General features: G+C 47.5%; 1 protein-coding gene across 2 annotated transcripts in view; it reads left to right on the forward strand.

The window, feature by feature from the left end:
• The window catches only part of Fgd3 (FYVE, RhoGEF and PH domain containing 3), a 46,461-nt gene that overhangs the window by 12,609 nt on the left and 10,976 nt on the right, over positions 1-22,876 (forward strand). For both annotated transcript variants that reach the window (XM_038333898.1, XM_038333900.1), the window contains 11 exons: positions 820-1,310; positions 8,452-8,541; positions 9,047-9,183; positions 10,687-10,843; positions 14,836-14,974; positions 15,514-15,572; positions 16,785-16,931; positions 18,234-18,326; positions 19,571-19,650; positions 21,547-21,577; positions 22,166-22,273. In XM_038333898.1, the coding sequence (XP_038189826.1) occupies positions 870-1,310; positions 8,452-8,541; positions 9,047-9,183; positions 10,687-10,843; positions 14,836-14,974; positions 15,514-15,572; positions 16,785-16,931; positions 18,234-18,326; positions 19,571-19,650; positions 21,547-21,577; positions 22,166-22,273 (1,482 nt within the window). In that variant the 5' untranslated portion in view covers positions 820-869. The remainder of the gene's footprint in view (positions 1-819; positions 1,311-8,451; positions 8,542-9,046; positions 9,184-10,686; positions 10,844-14,835; positions 14,975-15,513; positions 15,573-16,784; positions 16,932-18,233; positions 18,327-19,570; positions 19,651-21,546; positions 21,578-22,165; positions 22,274-22,876) is intronic.

Raw genomic sequence — 22,876 nt, forward strand, 5'->3', positions numbered from 1 at the left:
GCGTGTTGTAAATGGAAGCTGCCACCCTACTGCTGGCTGCCTCACACACTAGTCGCAGGATTACTTCTGTGTGGGTGGGGGTGGGATATGCTCATCTATGTATAGTGGAGGGGAGAGGGGCAAAGGTCATATCAGCGTCTGTCTCTTATGTTTTGTTGTTGTTATTTTTTTTTCAAGACAGGGTTTCTCTGAGTAACAATCCTGGGTGTCCTGGAACTCCCTTTGCAGACCAGGAAGGCATTGAACTGGCTGAGATCTGCCTGCCTCTGCCTCCCAAATGCTGGGATTAAAGACGTGCGCCACCACTGCCTAACTTCCCTCTTATTTTTTTGAGACAGGATTTCTCACTAGAACTCATTCTTTTTTTTTTTTTTTTGGTTTTTTCGAGACAGGGTTTAGAACTCATTCTTTTGGCCGGCCGTTGAGTTCCGAGGATCCAGCTGTCGCCACAGCCCCCACCCCTAGCGCAGGGATTGCACGCACAGTCACGCACAGTCACGCACCGCCACACCCGACTTTTAAAGCTGGTGCTGTGTCTGAACTCGGGTCCTCGTGCTTGCCCCGCTGCAAGCTCTTTACCCACAGACTCCCCAGGCCAGGATTACTTTCTTATGTCGGTAAAAACCTTACTCTTCAGATAAAACATGCTCTCTTTGCCATTCTCTTGAAGACTGGCTGGATAGAACCCACCCGAGGCCAGTGGGGTTTTGTGAAGTGATACTTCCCACACAGCTCCAGCCTGCCTTGTCTGACTGAGGCTGGCTCTCTGAGAGTTGCTTTCAGTGACTGTACTGAGCAGTACTTCTTTCTCCCTAACAGGAAGTCCCTGGCCAGCCTCCGAGAAGAGCCCAGCAAGTTTGGCTGTGAAGATGGAATTGGATGGGAGCTCCTCAACTCCCCAAGAAGCCGTTGCCCCTCTTGGGGTACTAGGTGCTGGACCCAGAAGCTCCCCACTGGGGAAGCTTCAAACACTTCCCATTGGGCCAGGTGCCCACCGAGGGGCTCCTGGCAGCCCAGCTTCAGCAGGGGACAGCTACTTGGGGGAGCCAAGTGGTGCCATGAAGATCCCCAACAGGGACAGTGGGATTGACAGTCCATCCTCCAGCGTGGCCAGCGAGAACTTCCCCTGTGAAGAGGGCAGTGAGGGCTCCCCAGGCCCTGCCATACTGAGGCTACACCCTGAGACAGTTGTGGACAGCCAAGTCCCACAAGATACCACTGCCCAGGAGGAGGAAGACAGTGGCGTGGGTGAGGACCCTGACCCTAAGATCGCCCCTTCTGGGCCAGAGGAGCATGTTGGCTTGACTCAGGTAAGCCTCCCTTCCTTTACACCCAATACAGGGTGCCTGGGCAGTGACAGAGATTTGTAGTGTGTAACACCCACACCTGTGCTCAGGAAATGTACCCACACACTTGCTCCACACAAGGAGAATGCCTGTGATGGAGTATACCAGAAAAGGCCAGATGGGGCCCCAGATATCCTGGGTATGCTCATCCATGTGGTTTCTTTTTATTGATGTGGTGTGTGCGTGTGTGTGTGTGGGGGGGGTTCATAGATAGTTATTATTAATTCTCCTTTAAAAATTTGGTAGAATTTGTCAGTAAAGCGGCTTGTGCGGCTTTGTTGGGAAGTGGGGAATTATTGATTCAAGATCCTTATTCATTGCTTTTTCCAGACATTTTTATTTCTTCATGATTCAGTAATCTTTATAGTCAAGTATTTGTGAGGATTCTTTTTTTTCTAGGCTGTACAATCAGTTAGCACATAGTTACTCATTTTCTTATAAACTGTATATTCACCTCACCAACTGTAACAACAATCCCACCCCTCTTTCACTGACTTTGGCAATGGAGTCTTCTCTCTGTTCTAAGGTAACCTAGATAAAGTTTGTGAGCTTTCTTGAGCTTTTAAGAAGACCAACTTTAGCTTGGTTACTCTTTTGAGATTGTTTTTTCCATTCTTTGTCTTTTATCTCTGTTCTGATCTTTCTTACTTCCTTCCTTCTTCTAGCCTAGCCTTGGGCTTAGCCTACTCTTGCTCTTCTAGTTTCTCAATATGTGCAGCTAGCTAGTTTTAAGATTTTGTTTGTGTATATATATACTTTTTTCATGCTCGGAATGGAACCGGGGACCTTGTACATGACAGATAAGTGCTGTGTCGCTGAGCTACATTCTCGCATTTCTTTCTTTCTTTGTCTTTTGAGTGTCTGTATTCACACGTGGGGAGCATACTTATGTATGCAGGCACGTGCACACCTGTGTGGGAATGCATGTGGAGGCCCTGAGCTGATATTGGGTGTCTTCCTAGACCACGCTCCACTGTATTTATTGAGGCAGGATCTCTCCTTGAGCCTACAGTTCTCCCATTTGGCTAGTGTTGCTAACCAGCTTGTCCTGGGATTCCCTGCCTCCTGAATGCATCAGTGTTACTTAATATGCCTGCATCTGTGGATTTGCCCCTTTTTCTGACTTTATTCCATTGTGACTGAAGATGATATTTTGAATAATTTCAGCTTTCTTGAATGTGTTAAGCTATGCAGCACATGGTCTATCCTGAGCAATGTTCATCATAGGTTACACTGTTGTCAGATGAACCATTATGTGTTGTCCAAGACCTCAGTTTGCTTGCTGATCTTCTGTTTAGACGTTCCATCCGTTACAGAAAACTGGGTATTGAGGCTTCTGGCTATTAATTTGTTGCTGGTTAGTTCTCCATCCAATGTGGTTCAATTTACTTCATATATTTTTATATCATCTTGTGACATTTTATTATGTTTTTATAGTTATTTTTAATTTTTAAAAACATGGTTATTTATTTAGTGTGTGGAAGGGGTGTGGCAGTCAGAGGAATGGGAATGGAATGGGTTCTTTTCTTTCCAACATGTAGGTCCCAAGGCCTGAACTTAGGTCATCAGGTTTAGTGGCATACACCTTATTCTGTTTGCTATACATAAGGCCACTCTTTTTTTTTTCAGGGGAGTTGCTATTTGCATATGATATCTTCTCTCATCTTCCCCCACTTTCATCCTGTATGTTCTTACATGCAAATATGCAAAATGAGTCTCTTGTGAATACCATATGTAGGTGGATTTTTTTTTTCTGTCTCTCCAGCCCCTTCCCAAATCACGACACAGAGACTTATTATTAATTATGAAAGCTTGGTCAAGAGTTTAGGCTTGTTTCTAACCAGCTCTTTTATAACTTAACCCATTTCACCTTTATTTTGTACTGCCCATGCTGCTTCCCCGCTTCCTCCATCTTTGGTTGGCGTCTCTCCGCATCCCTACCCTTCTTCTTCCCAGTGTCCTCCCTGCTCCGAAAATCCTGCGTAGCTATTGGACACTCAGCATTTTATTAAACCGATCTGAGTGACAAATCTTCACAGTGTACAAAAAGCTTATTCCACAACAACACATTCAAGAAAGAGGGCGTGTGATAGTGCACACCAGCAACCCTAGAATTAGAACCTAAATTCACCCTCCGCTACGTGGGGAGTTTGAGTCCTGTCTGAGTTACGGGAGACCCTGCCCCCAACCAAACAAACTAAACCATAACTAATTGTTCTTTGCTTGATTCCTGGTACTCCAGGACCAACCTGCCTGCATGGTGTCACATTTCCAGTCCTCTGGGTTTACAGGCGTTCATTTGATCTATGTATTTTTTTTCTGAAGAGTTTAACACCATTACATGTAACGTCAGTACTGATGGGGAAGGACACAAAGGCCACTCCTAAGGTAGCAACCTTGTCCCTTGGCTGCACCTTGCCACTTTCTTGCTCTCCTTTCCTCTTACTCTTTTTCTTTGCATTTATTTCATTGATGACATACTTTGATTCCCTCCATTTTCCTTTTGTGCATGTTCGTAGATGTTTTACTTCTAGCTACCATGGTTGTTAGTAAAACATTATAAACCTCCAGTCTTTTCCTCCTTCCTGATGTCACAGTTTCACCTGTATAACATTTCTCTGATTACTATTTCTGGGGTGTGTCATCCGGGATGACCCCAGACTAATAATTCTCCTGCTAGGCTCCTAAGTGACAGGATTACTGGCATGTGCCACCACATCCACACCCAGTTCACGTGGTGCTGGATCTGAATTCAGAGATTCCTGTGCACTAAGCAAGGGCTCTACCAACAGAGCTAGGTCTGCAGCTCCATCCTCTCATCTCTACTTGAAGGACTGTTCTTGCCATTCTTTTTCTCCCCAAAGATGTATTTGCTATTTATTTACTATTAGTATGTGTCTTAGTTGGGGTTTCTTTCTTTCTTTTTCTTTCTTCCTTCCTTTCCATTATTTTTTAATTTTTTTTTTTATTTTTTGAAACAGAGTTTCTCTCTGGAACATCTCTGGCTGTCCTGGAACTTACTTTGTAGACCAGGCTGGTCTTGAACTCACTGAGGTTTGCCTGTCTCTGCCTCCCAAGTGCTGCTGGGATTAAAGGCGTACACCACAACCACCTGGCTTAGTTAGGGTTTCTATTGCTGTGAAGAGACACCGTGACCATGGCAATTCTTATAAAGAAAAATATTTAATTGGGGCTGGCTTACAGTTTCAGAGGCTTAGTCTGTTGCTGTTATGACTGGAAGCATGAAAGTATGCAGACAGACATGATGCTAGAGAAGGAGCTGCGAGTTTTCCATCCTGACTCATAGGCAGCAGGAGACTGTACCACACTGGTTATAGCTTGAGCATCTGAGACCTCAAAGCCCGCCCCCACGGTGACACACTTCCTCTAACAAGGCCACATCTACTCCAACAAGCCCACACCTCCTAATAGTGTCACTCCTTATGGGCCAAGCATTCAAACACATGAGTCTATGGGAGCCATTCCTATTCAAACCACCACAGTATGTATGAGTCTGTTGTGTGTGTATGTCAGGGGGGAGGGCTGTGTATCCCTGTACATGCCTAGATCATACTCCTGCCTTAGCCTCATGAGTACCAGGACTATAAGCATGAATTAGGTGGCTGGTTTCTTATTCTAGTTGGAGTTCTTTGAGCTTCTCAGATTTGTGTATTCACTTATTTCCTAAGACTGGGAAGTCTCCCATTATCAGTTCTGTAAATGATTTCTGTTTTTTATCCCTTGTGACTCCCATATGGAGATCTGGGTCTACCAGGAGATGGATGTCCTGAAAGCCCTTTAGAATCTCTATGGTTTTTCTCTGTTCTTTCTTGGTTTTCTCCACTGACTGATTTTAAGTGACTTCTTTGGGAACTGGAGAGACGGCTTGTGGGTTAAGAGCACTGGTTGCTCTTGCTGAAGACCTGGGTTCAGTTCCCATGACCCACAACTCCAATTTCAAGGGCTATGATGACCGCTTCAGGCACTAGGCACACACCCACTATACACACACATATATACACGCAGGCAAAATATTTGTGTACATAAAATAAAAATAAATAAATCTTGAAAAAAGGCAGGGTGTGGTGCTAGAGAGAGAGCTCAGCAGTTAAGAGTACTGGCTGCTCTTCCAGAGAATCTAGTTTGATTCCCAGCACCCACATGACTGCTTGTAACCCTCTGTAACTCCAGTTCCCAAGGATCTGATGCCCTCTTCAGGCCCCCATGGGCACTGCATGCTCAGGTGCACAGACACAAGCCCCTAAAAACACTGATGCCTATAAAATAAAAAAGAAGAGATGATCACAGCAGTTTTGCCTATTTGAATGACTTCTCTGTAAGTTTGCTGTTTCTTTTGTCTGTTCAGGTCTGCATGGACCCTCTTTATGAGCTCTTCAGACTCCAGAATGTCTGCTTCATTCTTTTTTTGTTTGTTTGTTTGGTTTTTGTTTGTTTGTTGTTGTTTTGTTTTGTTTTGTTTTTTGTTTTTTTGAGACAGGGTTTCTCTGTAGCTTTGGAACCTACTTGGAACTAGCTCTGTTTTTTGTCTTTTTTCAAAACAGGGTTTCTCTATGTAACAATCTTGGCTATCCTGGAACTCCCTTTGTAGACCAGGCTGGCCTCAAACTCACAGAGATCCGCCTGCCTCTGCCTCCTGAGTGCTGGGATTAAAGGCATGCGCCACCACCATTCAGTCTCAGATCTGTATTTCTGTAGGGTTAACTTCACGAGGGCCGTTTCCTTCTTCTGATTGGGCCATATGCTCCTGCTTCTATCTATGGTTTATAAGGTTTTTTGCTGTTGTTATGGCTTTTTGTTGTTGTTGTTGTTGTTGCTTTTAGTTTTGGATGAGTTGAGGAGGTAATTGAAGAAACCATCCCTCCAGACTGTGTAGCACTCTGTGCTTTAGGTGAAGACTTCACCCATCAGCACAGACAGGGATCTCAGAGCGTCTGCCTGTGGAACTGGAATTCTAATGTGCTTTTGTTTTCAGTGACTTTCACACTCTAGTTCTGGGTTCATCTGTTCACTCACGCAAGACAGAGTCCACAGTCCCAAGTCCCCTGGGTAGAGCTCTGAGGAGCCAGGCTTATCAGTGTCTGTTTTCTATTTCTGCCCTGAAGGCCTAGTCCTGTTGTGGGAGGAGCCCTGGTGTGGAGGTTCCCTCCCATTTGTTCTGTGTCATATTACATAAGGGGGAGGAATGCAGCAGGGCATTGCTATAGACTGAATGTGCACCCCAAAAGTCACCTGCTAGAGTCTTGTCATCAATGTGGTACTACTAATGTCATAGTCTGTTTCATGGTTAGCCTTTAGGAGGTGTTAAGAAATGAGGATGAAACCAGTGTCCCCACAGAAGGGAGCGGGGAAAGCCTGGGGATGCAGCCCAGCCTCGGAGTGCTAGCCTCAGGGTGTGGTCAGGGCAGAGTTCAATCCCCAGTACTGAACAATAAAATAGGGATCAGGGAGGAGCTTGTGGGTCCTTTCCTTCTGTTCTTCTGTCCCTTGAGGACGCAGCATTCGCCCCCTTCACCTTTCCGCCCCTTTCGCACGGTGAGCTCAAGCATTAGCGTCACCATTTTGAAACAGAGACTTGTGATTTCACCAGACACCAGAACCACCAGTGCTTTGATCTTGAAATTCCAGCCTCCATAGCCGTGGAATGCATTTCAGTTGTTTATAAACTATACACTCACAGGTATTTTGTTATCTGCCAAATAATTGGACTAACTCAGGCACACCCAGTGCCACCATTTTCCCGGGGATTCCCTTCTTGGCATCACTTGTAGGTGCAGCAGTTGCTCAGTTTGTGTCTCCAGATCTCACAGGTTTTCTGGTTCGTATATTGTTTCATCTGTGTCTCTGTGGAGGACCTGCAGCTTACTGGCCTACTGTCTTGTTGATGTCCCTTTGCAGTAATGTAGTAGGCTTTTATGGGGGCCACCAACCAGCTCCCAGATCATGTCTTGGAGACTTGTTAGTTTTGAATGCTTGGCCTTAGCTTGGCCTTGCCTTAGCTCTTACTTTGATCTGTTTCTCTTTATCTACATTTTGTCTCGGGGCTTTTTTCCTCCTTCCTTCCTTCCTTCCTTCCTCCCTCCCTCCCTTCCTTCCTTCCTTCCTTCCTTCCTTCCTTCCTTCCTTCCTTCCTTCATTCCTTCCTTCTTTCCTTTTTTCCTATATATTTTACTTTCCTACTGTCTCCATGTCTGATGACAGCTGCCTGGCTTCTGGCCCCAGGCATGTCCCTCTCTCATCCTCCTTCTCCTTTGCCTACATTTCTCTTCCTATTTATTCTCTTCTGTCTGCTGACCCAAACTATCCATCTCCTGCCTATCTATTAACCAGTCTGCTTTTTTTTTTTTTTTTTGGTTTTTTTCGAGACAGGGTTTCCCTGTAGTTTCTAGAGCCTGTCCTGGAACTAGCTCTTGTAGACCAGGCTGGCCTCGAACTCAGAGATCTGCCTGCCTCTGCCTCCCGAACCAGTCTGCTTTTTAATTAGACCAATCAGGTGCCTTAGGAAGACAAGGTGAAATAGCAACACATCTTTATATAATTTAATGAATGCAGCAGAAACAAATGTAACACACCTTTACACTATTAAAGTAATATTACCTAGCACAAAGAAATGTAACACATATTTATATAGTTAAATATTCCACATCACAGTAGGGCATGTGTATGTGTGTATGTGTATGTGTACGTGTGTGTGTGTGTGTGTGTGTGTGTGTGTGTGTGTGTGTGTGTGTGTGTGCTGCTAGTGATGGAACCAGGTTTTGTACATGGTAGGCAAATTTCCTTTCACTGAACTGCACCCCACCTGTACATTGGATTCTAATATGGTTACTATGGCTGCTCCCTAGTTAGAAGTCCAGAAACAGAACTGTCCCAGCTGGACTGTAGTAGCTTTGGGGAGATTGGCAGAAACTGCTGTGCTTTTTCTAGAACACTCCATGGAAATAGCATCTAAGAGAACCAAATACCACATCTGAAACCCAGGATCCTCCTTCAGTTCTCTCTGCCCCTGGGCATCCTGGTGTATTGTGGGTAACCTCGTTAGGTGCACCCCCTCCACCCAAGTAAGCGACTTCTCTTCTCTCTGCAGTGCTCTGACCCACAGAAGCTGCTGCACATTGCCCAGGAGCTCCTGCACACGGAGGAAGCCTATGTGAGGCGGCTGCACTTGCTGGACCAGGTAGCCCATAGGGCTGGGAATCCCCTTCTCTCCTTGCCCAGAATTCAAACTATACGTCCCTTCATATTGTTTAGTTATTATGCATAGAGTATGAACTGACAAATACTAAAATTCAGATAAAGCAAAGTCTGAACTGAAAACATTTTGTTCTCAGCGCTGTGGCTCTGGGGCAGAACTTAGTATGTTCACTTTGGGGGACATTTCTTCATGGAGGATGCATCGTTTGAACACATGAGTGGATGCTGGAGTTGAGGTGTCTCAGTCAGTAAAGTGCTTGCCTTGTGTGCTCAGGGGCCTGGGTTTGATGTTTAGAACTCACGTAAAAACGCCAGGCTAATCATGGTGGCTAATGCTTATAATCCTAGCACTGGGGAGGCAGAGGCAGGTGGATTTCTGTGAGTTTGAGGTCAGGAGAAAAAAAAAAAAGGAGCCCAAGAGCCCAGTCCTGTGGCAGGTGTCTGGCTGTCTCATATTCAGTGGCCATTGTGGGCTTCTCTGTGCTCAGGTTTTCTGCACCAAGCTGACAGAAGCAGGGATCCCTCCAGAAGTCACCAATGGCATTTTCTCCAACATCTCCTCCATCTACCGCTTCCATGGGCAGTTCCTCCTGCCTGAGTTGCAGAAGAGGATCACAGAGGAATGGTGAGTGTGGTCCAGGCCACCCACAGGGCCCGTAAACCTGAGTTCTTCCGCCTGGCAGCCTGACAGGTTCTTGGGAGATGGAGGCTGTTGCCTGGAGGCCTGAGTGCCTCCTTTGGCTGAGACCCAGCTGGTGGCTTTGACTGGGCCTTGGGCATCTCTTAGCTTGTGGATCTAGATGAGATCTGACATCTGGAAGCAACACAATGAAAAATGCTGATGGTTTTATTTTCCTCTCAGCCTGGCTCTACCTTTGCTTTTAAAAAGAACCTTCTTGCCCGGTGGTGGTGGCACACGTCTTTAATCCCAGCACTCAGGAGGCAGAGGCAGGTGGATATCTGTGAGTTCGAGGCCAGCTTGGTCTACAAGAGGTAGTTCCAGGACAGCTAGGACTGTTACACAGAGAAACCCTGTCTCAGGAAAAAAAAAAAAAAAAAAAAGGACCTTATCCTTGGGAGTGGCTCTCGGTCCCCTGCTTTCTGTGCCCCTCAGTTTTTGCCTATTTTATCAAAAGCTGCAAGCCATAAGGAGTGCAATGGCGTGGGAGGGAGAGGTCCACTGGTTTTAACCATTGCACCCCTTGCATTTTGGGACGCTTGAAGTTTGCCTGCCTTCCTTTGCAGGGCGTGCATGCTCCTCATGTCTCCTGACTTTGCCTTGTGTGGTTGTGAGGGTGTCATGACATCTTTGTGTGGCTGGGCCACTTTGGGAATCTTCAAAAGCTGTGGGGCAGATGGCACTGTGTCCTGAAGGTGTTTAGAGCTGGGCATAGAGTTCTGGTGACAAAGTCCGTATCTGGCAGCCCAGGCTTTCTCCTTCTGTGCTCTGGAATTCTGGGTCCGCTCAGCATCTCTGCAGTCCTATGACGATGATGGCACAGGGCCACTTGCCTTGCATCCCCAGTTGCTTGATTTATAAAATCAATCCTTGGTGCAGTTTCCTAAGAACACCAAGTGGTGGCTTTGTACCTGTGCCTTTTTCTTCTTCTTTTGGTAGTCACTAAGGATAAATCTCCAAAAGAGAGTGCTAAGGTCAAAAATTACTATGTGAATTTTTCCCGTGGAGATGTGAAAGTACGTACTTACCTAAGATAGGACTCCAATGACAGACAGAGAAATTTTTTAAAAAATTAAAAAAAAATGGATTCCACTAAGTCCTAACTTAGTTGAAGCAGTGAGCACGGGTGACTTCAAGGTGACTGCCATCCTGCAAAGTCTTCTCTCCCTGGCTTTGGTGACAGTGCACAGAGCCGTCATTTCTAACCTGTGCTCATTTAGAGTGGCACGTTACTGACCATCTTTGATAACTGCCGTCTGCCACTTGAGGGCAGCACCACTGTGAGGACCCTGTGTTTGGGCTCTGCGCCTCAGCCAGTACTGTTGAGGTGTTTAGAGAAACCCTCTCCTAATGTCCCGTAACACTGTTTTCGGCTCCGCAATCTGAGAGGGTGACCATCAGAGATTACTCGTCATCCCCACTCCACCTAGACCGTGCTTCTCCACACAGGGACACAAACCCTCGACTGGGAGACATCCTGCAGAAACTGGCCCCGTTCCTGAAGATGTATGGCGAGTATGTCAAGAACTTTGACAGGGCAATGGGGCTGGTGAGCACATGGACCCAGCGTTCGCCACAGTTTAGTGATGTCATCCACAGCATCCAGGTAGGTGACTGCAGGGGTGTGACATACTCACTTTTTTTTTTTAAACACCAAAAAGATTTTTTCAAGACAGGGTCTCAGACCAGGCACTCAATCTCAGCACTCAGGAGACAGAGGCAGGTGAATCTTTGTGAGTTCGAGTCTAGCCTAGTCTATATAGCAAACTCCAGGCCAGACAGCACTATGTACTAGGACCATGTCCAAAACAGAAACAAACAACCAAAAATAACAACAAAACCAAACAAACAAATGAACCTTCCACAACGAAACAAGGTCTCTAGACCTGACTGGTTTGAATTCCCTATGTAGCTAAGGTTAACCCAGAACTTCACCTTCTGAGTGCTGGGATTGCAGGCCTGTATCAGCATGCCTGGCTTTTTCTACATGGGTTCTGGGGTTGAATTCAGGTTCTCATGCTTGAGCAGCTGCACCATTAGAAGCGGTGGCACTAACTCCCCACACAAGTGCGTAGTACAAGACTCATCTGTGCTGTGTGTAGTAGCAGGCCACTCGGCCGTTTGTTCATTTCCCGGCTGGCCAGATCCCTGAAATAATCACACAGAAGCTGTATTAATTAAATCACTGCTTGGTCCATTAGCTCTAGCTTCTTACTGGCTAACTCTTACATATTAAGTTAACCCATTTCTATTAATCTGTGTATTGCCACGTGACTGTGGCTTACCAGCTAAAGTTCCAGCGTCCATCTCCGGCAGTGCTACATGGCTTCTCTCTGACTCCACCTCCTTTTCCCCAGCATTCTGTTTAGTTTTTCCCTGCTTAGCTCTGTTCCCCTATAGCTCTACTATAGGCCCAAAGCAGTTCCTTTATTCATTAATGGTAATCACAGCATACAGAGGGGACTCCCACGTCAGCTGTGAGTACCACACACAGCTCTCCACTCCAGAGGGTGAGGCAGTGTTCAGCCTGACCACTGTCCCTGTCCATGCAGGGCAGACCAGGCTCCTGGGTCCAGCAGGTCCTCAGGAGACAAAACACATACAGGATTGGGATGACAATTTGTCTGTATTGACCACCTCAGCATTCTGTTATCCCTGAACAGTGGGTATTGTCTCGAATACTTCCTGATAGACATAGCCATGGTTCTGTCCCTTGATCTAAACACAATTTAGCCATTTCCAGCAAAGACCTGGATTGTGTCTGTTGATACTGGTGTTGCTTCTGGTATCTGGAGGTAGAATCTGGGGCAGGTCTACAGTGCACAGGACTGCCCACAACAGAAAATTCTCCTATGCCATTGCCTGAGAAGCCTTGACCTGGACAAAATGGGATTAAATGACCATCAGATTTCCCTTGGTCTCTGGAGAATCCTTTGCTTGATCCAAAGCATATTTTAAATTATAGGCCTTAAAATCCAAATGTTTACTAAGAGTTTGTAAAATGACCAACTTAAGGCTAGAGAAAGAGCCAAGAAGAGAGTTTGGATCTCTAGCACCAGGTGAAGGTAGGAATGGTGTCACGTGTCTGAACCCTCGTGCTAGTGGCCAAGGGTAGGGTCACGTGACAGGTAGATTCTGGGGCTGATGGGCAAGCCTAGACGAAACTCAGTGTTTCAGCCAGAGATATGCATGCACACAGCACACCCAGGCCTGACCACAAAAGGACAAACTCGCAGACAGTCCAGACCTTCTGCGCCATCATCTCCACGCACGCACGGTGGTTACTGCCTTTTGAAACTCATCTGCAGACAGTACCGCAGGTTCATCGCTAAGTGTGAAGGAGAGTGTCTCCTACACATCCACAGTGCTGACTGAAATCAAGAAGCTCACATGGCTGCCACAGCTGTTGTCACCTCACAGCCCACACAGTCACCAGTGATCCCAACGATGCACTTCTAAGTTTTCTCTTTGGGGTTCATAAGCCAGACCAGGACCACACGCTCATTATCAGGCTGAGTCCTTCCTCCTAGGACACGCTCTGTCCTTATCCTCTTGAGGGAGTTGGCTGCCTCTTGGCTTGGGTTTCTCTGCGTTTTTTCCATGATTCAGTTGGGGCTGTGGCTCTGTGTGAGTGTCACTGGAGTAAAGACTTTGTTTTGTTTTGTTTTGTTCTGTTTGCCTCTATTCATAAATTCCTAGGAGGGAGATAAATTGTAGCCCTGTGAACATTCATTCTTCGCATCTTCCCTTGATTCTTGCTTGAGATAATATCTCTCTCTCTCTCTCTCTCTCTCTCTCTCTCTCTCTCTCTCCTCTCCTCTCTCTCTCTCTGGTATATGCCCGTGAACATGTATGTGTATATGCTCATATATGTATGTGCAAGCAGAGGTCAGAGGTCAGCTGAGGTCAAGTGCCTTCTATCACTCCCCATCTGATGTTTTGGGACAGGTTTCTCACTGAACCCAGAGGTCACTGATTCTGCTAGGCACACTAGCCAATGGTATCTGCTTATCTCTGCCTCCCCAGAATTGGGATTAGAAGCGAGCACCATGCCACCCAGACTTTTTTTTTCAGGTTTTCTTAAATTTTCTGTGTATGAGTGTTTTGCCTGCGTGTATGTCTGTGAACCCTATTCATGTCTGGTTCTCAAGGAATTCAGAGCTGATGTCAGATATCTTGAAACCAGGGTTACAGGCGTCATTAGCCGTGCAGTTGCTAGGACTGAACCCGGGTCTTCTACAAGAGCAGTAAGTGCTCTTAACCTTTGAGTCATTTCTCCAGCACCAATTCTCAGATTCTTTTTTTCATAAGCGCAATCTTCATTTAAAAAACAAAGGCATGGAGGCACACACCTTTAATTCCAGCACTCAGGAGGCAGAGGAAAGTGGATCTTTCAGTTCGAGGCCAGGACAGCCAGGGCTATACAGGGAAATCTGGCCTTGAAAAAAGCCAACAACAAACAAAACAAAACAACTCTCTGCCCACCCCCTCCAAAACCCCTAATTATTTTAGGGGCTGAGAAGATGGCTTGGTGGATAAAGTGTTTATGTGTAAGCACAGGCACCTGAGTTCAGATCCCCAGAACCTGTTAAGAATTAAAACCCATCCTACCAGTTTTGTTCTAGGACCTGAGGAAGGTGTGGGTAGCCGGAGCCCTGATGTTGCTCCAGACAGGGCAGTGGACAGGATGAGAAACAGCAGGCTCTCTCAGCTGTCAGCATGGCAGAGGCAGATGAACCAGCGGCACGGCAGGAGGGGCAGTGGTGTGCTGGCAGTCATCGCTGGCAGGCTGGTGTGCAGGGTCAAGGGTGTAGACTCCTGCTGCCTGCACCAAGAAGGCTCTAAAGTGTGGCAGACGAGAAACTGTGATCTGGAGGGAGGAGGGGAGGTGTGGAGTGTGGGGACAACACAGGGCTAGGCCTTCCTGCCCCTACCTGCTCTCTCTGTTTACTGTGCGCAGACTCTCATCAGCCTCTAGGCATGAGGATTGATACTGGGGGAGCTAGGCACAGATGGCCTCCTCCTTCAGGAGAGGGAGTGGACCTGAGGGTGACAAGGATGGGATAGGGGTGGGAATCACTTTTGTGGGGGGAGGCCTGGTCCTGGCGCTTGTTTTCTTCAACTCCAACCTGCCCACCCAGAGAGTTCCAGCTCTCCCTCCATCGTAGGCACCTGTGGTCTGTGCCAGCTGTGTCTTGAAAAGCAGGCAGCTCCAGGCAACCACCAGGGACTGTGTTGCTAGAAGCAGAGGCTAGGCTGGTGACCCTGTGTGTGTTCCCCCAGAATCAGAGGCTAGGCTGGTGACCCCGTGTGTGTTCTCCATTCCCCCTAGAATCAGAGGCTAGGCTGGTGGCCCCATGTGTGTTCCCCCAGAATCAGAGGCTAGGCTGGTGACCCTGTGTGTGTTCCCCCAGAATCAAAGGCTAGGCTGGTGACCCCGTGTGTGTTCTCCATTCCCCCTAGAATCAGAGGCTAGGCTGGTGACCAGTGTGTGTTCTCCATTCCCCCAGAATCAGAGGGTAGGCTGGTGGCCCCATGTGTGTTCCCCCAGAATCAGAGGCTAGGCTGGTGACCAGTGTGTGTTCTGTGCTCCCCCAGAAGCAGGAGGTGTGTGGGAACTTGACACTGCAGCATCACATGCTGGAGCCTGTGCAGAGGGTCCCCCGCTATGAGCTGCTGCTCAAAGACTACCTGAAGAGGCTCCCCAGGGATGCTCCAGACCGGAAGGATGCTGAGAGTAAGTGGACCTGACTGTAAGGCTGAGGGGGGATCTTTGGAGGAGGCTGAGAACCCTGGGCCAAGAGACACAAAGGAGAGAGAGAGAGAGAGAGAGAGAGAGAGAGAGAGAGAGAGAGCCTAATGACTAGGAAAGTGATTTAGTCTTTTCCTATCATACGAGAGGATGCTGTCTCCGGGGAAGACACTGCCAAACCGTGGCTCCCTTCAGAGCTTAGGATCCAGCAGCAATGGTCCCCACAGTGAGGACATTATTATTTCAAGAAACATAACCAATGTAACTGGGGGCAACACAGGGCTGGGGACTGTGCAAGAGTCAGGAGTCCTACCTGTGTCAACCCCAGCAGGATCAGCAAGTGGCTCTGGGCTTTGTCCCTTCTCTGGGCCAGACCTCTGGAGCAGTCTGGGCACCCTGAGCAAGGAACGGGAACAAATCTTCCCCCTGGAAGCCATGCCTCCGTTTCAGCGTCAGCCTCTCCAGTAAGAACTTGTGGCGTTACGTTACCACGTGCCTAGTCTCAATCAGTTCTCCCCATTCAGGGTCGCTGGAGCTCATCTCCACAGCTGCTGACCACTCCAATGCTGCCATCAGAAAGATGGTGAGTGCAGTCTGCTGCGGGGGAAGCAAAGCTAGCAGGAAGGGTCGGGGGCAGGGAGGACCTTTACCCCCATTCCAGGTGGGCCTCATCAGTGAGCACATGTGTACCCTGTCTCCCCAGGACATGCTGGGTGCACATCACAGTACCCCCTGGTAATACCAAGTGCAGGTTCAGCCTCTTTCTGTGCAAAGCAAAAAGGCATATGTCCTTTGTTTTAGGGTTTCTATTGCTGTGAAGAAACGCCATGACCACAGTAACTCTTATAAGCAAAACACTTAACTGGGGTGGCTCGCTTACCATTTCAGAGGTTCAGTCCATTAATATCACAGCGGGGAGCATGGCAGCATGCAGACAAAACGTGGTACTAGCTGCATCTTGATCAGAAGGCAACAGGAAGTGGTCTCAGTGTCAATTATGAGCAGTGTGAGCAAAAAGAGACCTCAAAACCCGCCTCCACAGTGATACACTTCCTCCGACAAGGCCATACCTGCTCCAGCAAAGCCACACCTCCTATTACTGCCACTTCCTGTGAGCTTCATGGGAGTCAATTATATTCTACCTTCCCAGTACAAGTCAGGACATGCCATGGCTACACCTATATATACTACTCCTCTACATACCTGCCAACTCCTGCAAGGCCATGGGTTCTTGACTGCCCTCCAGGGTCCCATGCATCCTGTGTTGTTTGGTCCACTAGCATCCACGGTATCCTTACAAGAAACATAAAGGGCAAGCCTGACCTGCCCTCTCTAGGTACACTTGTAATTTCTACAAGTCCAAGGACAGGACACTGCAGCTCAATTCTGCTTTGAGTAGGGGACATGAACTGTTAAACTTTTCCCCAATGTATCATTGGGCATCATGTCACCCCAACCAGGCCTGGGGAACGCGATATGTAGATTGGCCCAGTCTGGGTCATGGCTATTCAGCTGATCCCTGCATGCCTCAGTTTCCTTACCTGTAAACTCGGGATAACAATGCCACTCGCCTCGTAGAGCTTGCAGAAGTTTGTGATTCTCCGAATGATGGGTTTCTAGTCACCTTTGTTATTCAGCTCAAATGTCGCCCTGTGTTTCCTTCCCGTCTCACGGGTGGTCATTTCATTGCTACGTCGGACTCAGGGTGACAGTTGCAGAGCATGGCTCTGCTCACCTCTGGGTCCGGAGCAGCCTGTGCAACCTTGCAGCTGCCAGAACTCCCTGTCCCTTGCAGGAGAAAATGCACAAGCTCCTGGAGGTGTACGAGCAGCTGGGTGGGGAAGAAGACATCGTCAACCCAGCCAATGAGCTGATCAAGGAGGGAAACATCCAGAAACTGTCGGCCAAGAACGGCACCGCGCAGGACCGACACCTCTTCTTGGTGAGCCAGGCTGCCATCCCAGCCACAGAACTCCCCATCTGCCTTCTCAGATGCTGGGCAGTACTAGCAAGACTCAGAAGCCCAAGGAGGAGCTTCTTCCATGGCCTCCCCTGAGAGTTGGCTGGGCTGTCTCTTGTCAGTGATTCTGCCCTGGTTTCCACAAGCGTGTAATATTGATGTCCCTTATATCCAGCATTTCTGTTTTTTTTTTTTTGTTGTTGTTGTTTTTTTTTTTTTTTTGATCTACCTCTGTTACAATCAAACAGTCTCCAGAAGCCAGAAATATAAAGAATTGTAGCCAAACATCAAGATCCCAACTCTGGTTTACATGGAGGGGAAAAGACAGGAAGGAATTATAGTGAGGGCTCCCCTCCAGTACCTGATGTACAGGAAGACACACGACTCTTTTTTCATTTTTCTATAGCTGCGTCTCTTCCCGTCTCCACTTCCTATTCTCCTTCCTCTTCATCTCCATCTTTCCTCTTTCTTCTTCCCAAGGCCTTACATTTGCTTAGGCAAGCACCCTGTCACACTGCCTTGCACCCATAGTCCTTCATCTATTCTTAAATAACTAGCTGTACCTTTGAAATTTTTCCTTTTTTAGCCTAAGGCCTGTGACATATCCAGCCACAGGTTATCAGCTAATAATACTAGATATGGGTTTCCTCTTATGGGATGGACCTTAAATCCAACCAGAAAGTGATTGGTTCCTCCCATGACATTCCTGCCACTATTGTGCCAGTGGGCATGTCTTGCTGGACCAGTTGTTATTGTAGCTCACAGGGTTCGCAGCTGGGTATAGTTGATGCTTACAGCTCCTCTGGTAAAGTGCGTAGCATCTTTCAGTGCTATAGAAGCTATTTAGTAGGAATGAAGCTTCCAGGTCAGTACTACTTGATTTCCCCATGTTCTGTGACTCAAGTATGTGGTGTTTTCAGTAGGAGAGCCATCAAGTTCTGGAGGGTAAGCAGGAGCGTTGGCAGTAGCCTGTACTGTGTGGGGGTTTGTGGGACCTCACGGGCCAGCCACTCCAAAGGAAGTAACGCTTTCCTGAAACTGGGCTTTTTGTTTGTTAGTCTCTGGTATTAAGTGGGGCCACTGCTGTCTGTTATAGGCTCAGAATCTGCCTTTTGAATGTTGTGCTTAAAGGCATGTGTGCATCTTTAAATAAATAGATGTATACTTACGTATTATAATATACATATATATGTATATATTACTTTAAGACATTAAAGAAAGCTTATATGGGTCCCCTGTGAGGGGCTCCCTGTGACTGCCTCTCCCATGGTATCTTTCCTGCAGTTCAACAATGTGATGCTCTACTGTGTACCCAAACTAAGGCTCATGGGCCAGAAGTTCAGTGTACGGGAGAAAATGGACATCTCTGATCTCCAGGTGGGTAGGTCCCTCTTTCCCCGCTTATGCCCTGGAAGGGGTACAAACAGGGATGGGAGTGCTAGGCTTTGATGACCACTTGTGTGACTCAGGGGTTTCCAAGCCAGCATCTTGGTCCTGGTAGACTAGCCTTGGGTGGGCAGTCTACTATTCCAAATAATAACTGCTCCAAAATAATTTCTAATTAAATGACTCTAAGTATCTGAAAAGGCAAAGATTTGATTAAACAACTACCCATTCCATAGAAATTCCATTGGATCCAGGTTAAGAAATAATTACAAGCAATGACTAGCTACAGAAAAAAAAAATGTTTCTTCCATAGTTAGAAGAATCCACTTTTGCCGTGTTGCTCTATGAGAAATCGGTCCTGGGGCTGGAGAAATGACTCAGTAGTCAAGAGCTCCTGCTGCTCTTTCAGAAGACCCAACTTCAGTTCCCAGCACCCAAACTACCTGTAACTCTAGCTCCAGGGGATCCAATTTCTCCCTCTGGCCTCCTCGGGCACCTGTACTTGTGTACATAACAGCACACAGACACACACATATAAATAAGTCTTTTTTTAAAAAAGTCCTGTTTTAGTGGCTTTTATACATTAATACCATTTTTCAACCTGCGGTGGGAAAGCCCAGAGGTTTCAGGCTGGGCCCAGGTCTGCATCTCTGTGATGCCTAACCAGCTGACCAAGGTCAGGGACTCTTACAGGGACCAGCCCAAGAGCTGCTGGGAGAAACTGTGCTCTGTGGTTTTCTGCTGATGGAAGAGGGTGAAATCTGAGAGCCCCCAAGGAAATGACACTACTCCATTCACTCTGTCTGGGTGCACTCCTTTAAACCCATAACGCACCTGTCCATGTGGGCTCCAGCACCATCTGAGGGACATAGTCAAGGATCTTCCAAGATTTTTATCCCTCCCACGGAGAAGCAGCTGTGCCAGAGGGGAAAGGCTTGGCCAGGGCTGCCAGGGGACAACGGCTCAAGGAGTCCTGATGGACATTTGCCAAGCAGCTGGCTAACACAGAGACTGAGGCCTAGCTCTGGGTGGGCAAGACCAGTGACCTGCCCTCCCCCTGAGCTTCAGTATTCCCACCTTATAGATCTGAGAGCCCCTGGGGTCACCCTGACACTTCCACAGGAAAAATAAATAAAAGAAAAAACTCTGATTCAGAGACCATGGGTCTGGGTTAAGGAACAGCTAAAATGGCAGCTCGCCTTCATTTGCTCTGTTCTGTGTTCTTCTTCCTGCAGGTGCAAGATATTGCAAAACCAAATGCAGCACGCACATTCATCATAACAGGAAGGAAAAGGTCCCTGGAGCTTCAGACTCGGTATGGCACTAGCAATCTGCAGCTGCGCGAACACCTTTGGCCTGAGATTGTAGCAGATGGCTTCTGTTACTGAAGGAGATAACGTTTCAATATGTTCTTATTCACTTGTAGTTCAACACTTAACATAACTAAGGATGCTTAACAACAACAATTAAGCCTTTTAATTCTAGGCCTGTGTTACTATGATACTAACCATCTCTTAAGTAATCATCTAGAAAATTCTATACATTGTATGTATGCATATGCATTTGTGTGCATGTGTGTGTCTGCATTTTTAAATTAAAGATGGAACACTGTCTCAGTGGGTAAAGTGCTTGCCACATGGCATGAGGACCTACGTTCAGACACAGCAGTGTGTGTCTGTAATCCCAGTCCTGTGAAGATGGAGACAGGCTTGCTCCTTAGCCATCCTAGTGGATCAATGAGCTCCAAGTTCAGTAAACTGTCCTGTATCAAAAAGTAGGGTGGATGGTGACTGAGGAAGACACACAATACTGACCTCTGTCCTCTACACACATGAACACATGTATACACACAAACACACACACAGACACTCAAGGGTGGCTATAACAAATAGCATGTGTCTTGGTTAGGGTTTCTTTTTTTTTTTAAGGTTTACTTATTTTTATTTTGTGTGTATTGGCATTTTGCCTATATGCATGTCTGTGTGAGGGTGTAAGACCTTGGAGTTACAGTTGTGAGCTGCCACGTGGGTACTGGGAATTGAACTGTGATCCTCTGGAAGAGTAGCTAGTGTTCTTAACCACTGAGCCACATTGTCTCTCTAGCCCATTGGTTAGAGTTTCTATTGCTGTGATAAACACTATAATTGAAATCAGTTTATGGAGAAAAGGGTTTATTTTGCTTACTCTCAGGTCATATCCACCACTGAAGGAAGTCAGCGCAGGAACTGAAATAGAGGAACCTACTTACCAGCTTGCTCCCCATGGCTTCTTCACCCCACTTGCTTATATTACCCCAGGGCCATCTGCAGAGGGGCGGTACCACCCACAGTATGCTGGATCCTCTCGCATCAGTCATTAAAAAAAAAAAAAATGCCCCAAGACTTGCCTACAGAACATCTGATGGAGACATTCTCTCCCCTGACGGTCCTCTTCCTAGTCAGTTTGACAGAACACTGGCCAGGACACCAGTTCTTTATCTTGCTTTTTTCAGTTAATGTGTCAAGACTCATCTGATAATCTCACATATTTTCCCAGAATAGCACAATCCCTGTCAATATTATCAACTGGCACCAGTCAGATGGCTTAGTGGGTAGAAACACCACCGCCAAGCCTGATGACTTGAGTGTCATCCTTCATGGTGGGACCTGCATGGTAGAGGGAAAAAGCCAACACCTGCAAGTTGTACCCTAAACCTCTATAGGTGGCACTAACACCCATGCACATTACACAAAAACTTTTAAGTAAACTGTAATGATATTTTTTAAAAAATCATCAACAGGGTCCCATGTTGACAGTCCGAGTCTCATTTCTGCAAACTGTGCCAAGAATAGAGTCCCATACTTGGGCTTTTATGTGCATGGGTTGCTGCCTCTGTGAGATGTATCTCTGAGGGGGAACTACCGGTCAGCATGTGGTGTGCTTGCTCTGTCTGGTCACGCTGTCCCCCAAGGCCACGCTTGAGCTCTCGCTGGCTGTGTGTCAGAGATCCAGTCCCATTTCACCTATGACACGAGAACTTGGTAATCACCTGCTAGGGTCCAGGGTACTGTTGGTCTACAAGGTGAGCCTAGCCCCACGGGCCCACGTGTGTCCTGAACACTGAAACTACCTTTCCAGTCTTGAGTCGCAGCCACAAGACAGCGAGTGGCTAAGTAGGCACGCAGCGGGTATCCGTGGATGGACTGATAAAATACTGGTTTTGTGTTCATAGGACAGAAGAGGAGAAGAAAGAATGGATTCAGGTGAAGCTTCTCAAGTTTGTTCTCTCTCTGTCTCTCCCTCCTTTGGATAAAGCCTAGAACCTGGGGCCTGCTCGGCAAGGGCTCGGCTGCTAGCTACATTCATCAGCTCTTGTGTTTTGGGGATAGGTTTTGTTAAGGGAATGACACTGGCCTCAAACCCTCAAGCCTCCTGCTTTGGGATCCTGAAGGCTAAGACATGCATCACCATGTATGCCTTACATCCTCATGTTATTGTAGTATGGCCATTTCAAGGTGGACCATATGACCTAGGTACTCTTCCCTAATGCTAGTACTGCCTGTCCTCATGCTGAAGGGAGGCAGTGGCCATGGGGTGCCTCTCTATACGCTTTCAGGTACCATAAGCCTTCCATTTACTTGTTTGAGCCCCTTCACAAGTAAGAAACCAGGGCCAGGAGGGACCTCAGGATAGGTGTTGTCTTTCTGGAGCCAGTTTCTTTGGTCATATTGGCTCCAAGGCATGAGTCATCGATGAGGATGACATAGATGACCAAGGGTGCTCTCTGGAGCACCTGAACCATGGGCTCTCAGGGTCCTCCTGACAGCCCTGTGGCTTTGCTGTGTGTCCAGGTTATTCAGGCCACCGTGGAGAAGCATAAACAGAAGAGCGAGACCTTCAGGGCCTTCAGCAGTGCCTGTAGCCAGGATGAAGAGCCCAGCCTGTCTCCAGACCAGCCTGTGAGTCAGCAGCCTGTCGTCAAGGGGAAGTGGGAAGTCAACTCTTGGCCAGGGAGAGAGGCCTAGGGGTGTTACGCAGACAGCTTGAACTTACATTTCTCTGCTTGCCCTATGCTGCGGAGCACTGCAACTGGCTGGGCCTGCTGCCTTGCACGTTAGCGTCTGTGTGGAGGCAATGCTCCTTTCGTGCTATTTCGTCATCTCCACGCCTTCAGCAAGAAAGCCACGAGCAACAAAGAGCCTTGTCTTCTTCCTAGAACTGAGCCTCAGAAGCTCAGTGATACTCCCAGGTCACTGCAGTGGTACAAATATCCTCAGGTCACGGTGCCCCTCTTCCACTCCACTTGGAACAGCAAGTGGATGCCTTTTTGTGCTTATGGTTTCTCCCCAGACTCTCCTGCACCCCTGAGGTGTCAGCTCCAAGCCCCTTTGCCAGTAGTACCAGGAGTATATGGTTCCCCATCCCTTGTAGAGTGGCCCCAGGAGTACAATAAGAAGAGGCGACTGAGGCAGGGACTAGGGATGGGCATCCATCCCTCACGTTGGGGTTTCCCCAGAATGAGAGAGCAGACTGGATGTGGAAGATGATTTCTGCCTTGTGGG

This window comes from Arvicola amphibius, chromosome 6 (assembly GCF_903992535.2).
Source record: "Arvicola amphibius chromosome 6, mArvAmp1.2, whole genome shotgun sequence".
Classification (NCBI taxonomy): domain Eukaryota; kingdom Metazoa; phylum Chordata; class Mammalia; order Rodentia; family Cricetidae; genus Arvicola; species Arvicola amphibius.